The sequence below is a fragment of the Nesoenas mayeri genome (genome assembly GCF_963082525.1).
Source record: "Nesoenas mayeri genome assembly, chromosome: 26".
Taxonomy (NCBI): domain Eukaryota; kingdom Metazoa; phylum Chordata; class Aves; order Columbiformes; family Columbidae; genus Nesoenas; species Nesoenas mayeri.
In genome coordinates this window covers 5,746,209-5,752,208 of record NC_137552.1, presented here as the reverse complement: position 1 = coordinate 5,752,208, position 6,000 = coordinate 5,746,209, and the positions used below count along the sequence as shown (strand labels likewise).

At 62.4% G+C, this 6,000-nt stretch overlaps 1 protein-coding gene across 1 annotated transcript in view; it reads left to right on the top strand.

The window, feature by feature from the left end:
• The first annotated feature begins 316 nt into the window (after nucleotides 1-316).
• Nucleotides 317-6,000, top strand: part of KCNH6 (potassium voltage-gated channel subfamily H member 6) — a 30,964-nt gene continuing 25,280 nt past the window's right edge. The window contains exons 1-2 of the mRNA XM_080359633.1: nucleotides 317-453; nucleotides 3,468-3,698. Coding sequence (XP_080215759.1) covers nucleotides 378-453; nucleotides 3,468-3,698 — 307 coding nt within the window. The 5' untranslated portion in view covers nucleotides 317-377. The remainder of the gene's footprint in view (nucleotides 454-3,467; nucleotides 3,699-6,000) is intronic.

Here is a 6,000-nt window from a genome sequence, read left to right as displayed (position 1 = left end):
TCCGGCGGGCCGGGGCAGCGGTGACTAAGCACTTTGGGGGTTTTCTACACTTATTCTTTGATTCTATTATTTTATCCCCGTTTCGAGCGGGTCCTCCCCCCACTTCCTCCCCCTCTCCCCATCCTCATCCTCCCCGGCCGCCCCCGCCCGGAGCCGGGCGCGGCAGGGCGGGCGGAGGGGTTCCCCCTTCCGGCCACCGGGAGCATGGGAGCCCCGGGCCGGCTGGGCGCCAGAGCTCGGCCAGCCCTGGGGTGAGGCGGAGCGGGGCCGCGCCGTGCCGGGCCGTGCCGAGCCGAGCGCTCCGGGCTCGGGCCGCGCTCCCCCGCCGCCCCCGCGGGAAGTTCCGCCGCTCCCGGAGCGCGCAGGGCGGCGCAGCGATGCCGGTCCGCCGGGGCCATGTGGCCCCCCAGAACACCTACCTGGACACCATCATCCGCAAATTTGAAGGGCAAAGTGAGTACCGCACCCCCCCCGCCTCCGGTCCCGCTCCCGCGGCTGCGGGCAGCCCCCCAACTTCGGGAAACAGCGCGGGGGGGACAGAGCGGGGCCACCCGTGGGGTGTCCCCGGGGAAATGAAGGCGCCCCTGTGATCTCCCGGGGGGGCAGAGGGGTGGGCGACAGCCAGGCAGTGTCCCCGCGGGTATTTATAGACAGGGCGACACAAGGGGGGACGAGCGGTCCCAGCCCGGTGGTCCTCCGGGGGTTGGGGACACCTCGGTCCCCCGCAGTCCCCGGGCGGGGAGGGGGTCCCCGGGGGGGCGGGGAGGGGTCCCGGCTGGCAGAGCTGGGGGACAGGGGCGAACGGCGGCACCGACGGGCTCGCTGCCTGTTTGCCTTCAACTCGGCGCTGCTCGCAGGCAGCCGTCCCTGGTGAAATGTTGCCATTTGCTGTTGCTCGGAGTAATCCCTTTATATGAATTTTTGGGCTGATTTTCGTGTCAAATCTAGCAAAGAGTTTGTGCACATCAGCGAGCGCTGGGGTTTGCGTGGGGCTGGGTGGGGGCCGTGGGGAGGAGGCGGCGGGGGCTCCGCTCCCACTGTCCGGGCACCCCAATGGGGCTGGGTCCCCCCTCCGCAGCCAAGGACAAGGGGAGTGGGACAGTGGACTGGAGTCACCCAACAGCTGCGCCTGGGGCGATGCGCCCCCCACCACCCCGGCTCACTGTGCTTTTTCTCTGGTGCTTGCCGGGTGGGCCAATGTCCCCAGCGCTGTCACGCCTGCCCCGACAGTGAGTGACGTGACCCCGGGGACGGGAAGCGAGAAAAACTGTCCCTGGTTCCTATCAGTCTCCACTGGGAAGCGGCGGCTGGGGAGCAGCGGGGGCACCCAGCACAGCGTGCCAGCGGGGGAGCAGCGGGGGCACCCAGCACAGCGTGCCAGCGGGGGAGCAGCGGGGGCACCCAGCACAGCGTGCCAGCGGGGGAGCAGCGGGGGCACCCAGCACAGCGTGCCAGCGGGGGAGCAGCCAGACCCCTGGCCCTGCCTGCGCCCTGCCTGCCGTGCCAGGCACCAACTGGGCTCTGCCCAAACATCGCCCCGTGCTCTCCCATGGCACCTTTGGGGTGTAACAGGTGCTGGGAGACACCAAACCAGTCCCCCACCCTGGTCACATCGCAGCGTGTCCTCCCCTGCTCGTGGGTGCCTTCACCCCCCTGCGCTCCCATGGGTGCAGCAGCACCTGCTGAGTCCCCGCTGGAGCCAGAGAGGCCCAGCGCTTCCCTCCCAGCACTGGTACAGAGCCCCAGTACCATGGGGGCAAAGGCAAATCTGCAGGTGAGGGCAAGGCAGAAAGCAAATCTGGGGTGAAAGTACCCCCAAGGAGACCTGGCTCTGCAGCTCCTTCCCATCCCGGCCTCGGTCACGTCCCCCGTGCTCAGCACCGCTCGCTCCGGCGCCCTGCCAGCCCCGTAAATCCTGTCCTGCGCCAGCCCAGCCTGCAGCCAGCCCGGCCCCGGCCCGTGGGGCTGGTGCTGGGTGGGGAAACGTTCGTCACAGGTGGGGATTGTGCCCCCGGAGGGAGGCTCTGGGGAAGGTCCCCTCCTTGTGCCGCCTTCCAGCTGGCAGAGCCATTTGCATCGAGAAGGATCGGGAAGAGGGAACTGGGAAACATTTGGCCGCGGTGGTTTGTGGCGTTTGCAGCGCCGGCACCTGCGTCAGCCCTGCGTGGGAGAGGGAAAGGGCCGGGGCGGGAGACCCCAGGAAGGGCCACCGAGCGCTGGTGCAGGGTGGGATGAAGCAGGAGCCCTCAGTGCAGCATTCCTGGGAGCACTGGTTTTACTGGGAGGCACCTTCACCCTGCAGGCGACATTAGGGAGAGCCCCGATGTGCCAAGAATGGGTCCCCCCACCCCACCGGGTCCCAGGACTGGGTGCCAGAGCTGCGTGGAGCTCCCACTTTTGGGTGAAATTCCTCCCAAGGCTGGAGCGCAGCTGGTTCTGGAGCACACAGGCTGCAGATGCCATTCCTGGGTAATCCAGGAGATTAATTGGGGTCTGGGCTGGGAGGCAGCTTCCACATGGACCCTCTGCTCCGACCTGGCTCTGGCTCCAGCCTGGAGCTGATGCCAAGCGCTGAGGGAGAAGCTGCTGCGGGAGCGCGGCATCCATTGCATCGGCATCCATTGCATCAGCATCCACAGACCGGTCACATCCCAGCGAACCTGTCCCAGAGAGGGACCTCCCCAGGCACCCCCTGGTCTCCTTGAAAAAACCCACAAAAATCAAACCAAATCAAAGGTCTAGGCTGGGTCTTCCCCAGGATAAGGACAGAAGCGGCCGGATGACGTGGGCAGCGCTGCCGCACACCCCGGCGTGACAGCCAGTCCGGCCCCAGCCCAGCCCTGGTGGCTGCGGCACCAGGAGGGGACACCCTGCCTCAGTTTCCCCTCTCCTCGACCTAAACCCTTTTCTTCTTGAGCACAGGGACCACACAGCCCAGCAGGATCCAGATTTCAGCTTCAGCCCGAAGGCACAATTATCCTATAAAACATTAGGAGAATCATTAGCGTGATGGGTTTCACCGGCTTCCCATGAAGCCGAGCCTCACGCTCACTCCTCTCGCCCCTCGCCTGACTTCAGTGAATCTGAGCAAGGGTGGGAAGTCTCCGAGATAACTCAGGTCCCTGATAAGCCCCTGGGGAGGGACGGACGCTGCAGCTCGTCCCTCTGCCTGGGGACAGATTAGACAGCAGCGAGTCCCTGCGTGCGAGTGCTGAGACGTCAGTGCTGTGCAGGTTCACCCATCCCAGCAAAAACTGCCTTTACTGGGGACCCCCCGCTTTGTGTCCCACACGGTCATTGATTTACATTAAATTGGGGGAATTTTGTCTCTTTGAAGAGCAGGGCAGCACCCAGACCCATCACCCATGTCCCCATCCCTGCACAAGCCCCACGGCGGGTGGCATCAAAAACCCCCAGCACCCCCCTGCACCCAGGCTGTCCCCCCTGAGCCTCCTGCCTCCCCGCAGACCGCAAGTTCCTCATCGCCAACGCCCAGATGGAGAACTGCGCCATCATCTACTGCAACGACGGCTTCTGCGAGATGTTCGGCTACTCGCGCGTGGAGGTGATGCAGCGGCCCTGCACCTGCGACTTCCTCACCGGCCCCGACACCACCAAGAGCTCCATCGCGCAGCTCACCCAGGCCCTGCTGGGCTCCGAGGAGTGCAAGCTCGAGATCCTCTACTACCGCAAAGACAGTAAGAGTCACCTTTTTTTTGGCGGGGGAGAAAGTGTCATCTGCCCTGGGATTTGGGCCGTCAGAAGCCGGTGGTGGGAGGCGAAGGAGGTGTGATGCCCGAAAATAAGCCCTACCCCAAAAACAAGCCCTAGTGTGATTTTTCAGGATGCTTGAAATATAAACCCTACTCCAAAAATAAGTTACAGTTCATTAAAAAAAGTCAATTTAAATAGTGCCCAGGCACTCATGCATGTAAAAAAGTACCATATTTTGGAGTGAAAATTCATATAAGACACTGTCTTATTTTTGGGGAAACAGGGTACCAGGGCATCGGGATTGCACCCAGCGCCAGGGCTTTGCCTGGGGGGGGCACATCTCTGCTGTGATGGGACGCTGGGGGCGTTGGCGCCTCGAGCGATGGAAGTTGTTGCCGCATTATTTGGGAATGGGGTTGTTTGCGAGCCTTTGGGGATGGCTCAGGGCTCCCGGGGCAGGCGATGGTGTCGCTGCGGGGATGTCACGACGAGGATCCCGTGGGAAGGGGACAGGGGTGTCCTGTCTGTGCTCCCACAGGGCAGGAGGCAGACCCCATCTCTGCCAAAAGCGGGTGCAGGCAGGGGCTGGGAGCCGCCTCTGCGCCAGCAGGATGCAGCTGTGCGTGCACAGATGGAATTACGTTAAGATGAAAATGAAGCTTTGATGGAAAATACCTAGTGATTAGTTCTAATACTGCAGGAAGTTAAATAAATGTTGGGTGCTTGGTGCTGCAAACCCGCAGTGGCCAGAGCTCCCAGGGGCGGGGGAAATACAGGTTGGGTGCTTGCTAGAGGTTAAAAATATTAAGTATTTCCTTTTTTTTCAACCTCTGGAGCTTTCCCATTGTGTTAGATGGTATTGATGGGGGCTTGGCCTGAGCAAGGGGCTGCGTCCCGCCGTCAACAACTCACAGAGCGATGGAGAGGAGGAGAAACAACTGGAAGTGCAGGGAAGGCGACGCAGGAGTCCTGGCTCCCAGCCCAGCGCCCTATCTCGGGGCTGGGACCCGGCTGTCCTGGCCGCCCTCCCAGCCCTTATCGCCCGGCTGGCCGCCAGGTGCCAGCGTATCGCCCCGGGCGTTATCCTGGCAGCACCCCATGTGTTAACCCGCAAGATCAGGCCGCTCACCGGCCACTTTTCCCATATAAATTTCCTCCTGTCCTCTCCAAGGGACCCGGTTGAGGATTTTCCCGGCGGGGCTGGTTCTGGGTGAGGTGACGCCGGGGCCGGGGTGTGGGTCCCCCCTGGGTTTGCAGGGACCTGGCCAGAGCCCAGCGCAGCCCGGGAGATGCAGGCACATGCTGTCCCCTTGTCCCCATCCCAGCGCCATGGCAGCGACAGCGTCTGCAGCCCCGTCCCCATCCCTCAGGATAGTCCCCATCCATCCCCGATCCAACGCCATCCTCACTGCTCTGAGGCTCGGGGGGTGCTCAGTGCTCTCCTCGCAGCCGGGCTCTGCATCCAGGCCACGGGAGACTCTCGGCACAGCTCTGAGATGCTTTCTTCTCTTTTATTTTATTTTAAAAAAAAAAACACCCAGAAGCAAACCCTTCATGTCTATTTTTAAAACCCAGCCCCACTGGCAATATGCTTTCCAATTGTTTCCCCCCAGCACTCAGCCTGCAACCGCTCAGCCCATTATAAATGGGTCTTATCGGCAAAGAAAAGGCTTTCGCATTATAGGGAGCTGCTGCTTAATTAGCCGGCGGAGGCTCCGAACCCGCCTGTCCTCTTTTTTATACCGGCGGCACCAATCTCCAGCCTCAAACCTGCTGTTTATTACTGCGGTACTCCCGGCTCTGCAGCTCGCGGGGTTGTTTCCTCGCTTTTCGGTTTGCCAGAGACATTATTATACCCCAAACGTGGCTGTCGGAGCTTCCCTGGCAGGGCCGGGGTGGGATGGATGGAGGTGGGTGGGATGGAGGGCACCCGTGGGTGTCCGTGCACAGGCAGGGTACTGTACCGTGGTGTCCATGGGGACAGCCCCGCTGCTCGGTCCTTGCTCGTTTGCCCACGCTGTCATTAGCTAATTACAAAAGGAGCCACGGGTGCTGAGGGCGAGCCCAGCTCCGGGCAGCCCAAATGGAGCCAAGAACCAAACCCCAGCAGGGGAAGGTGGGACCAGCGCAGCAAGGACAGTTGTCCCTCCCTGTCACTGTAGCCCCAAAAAGGCTTCGGAAGGTGGGGAGCGCCCGACCGTGGCACATGTGGGCTCTAATCCCGCGCTCAAAGCCGGGAGATCAGTGGAAAGTTAATTTCCTCACAAGATGCTGCACAGCTGGGCC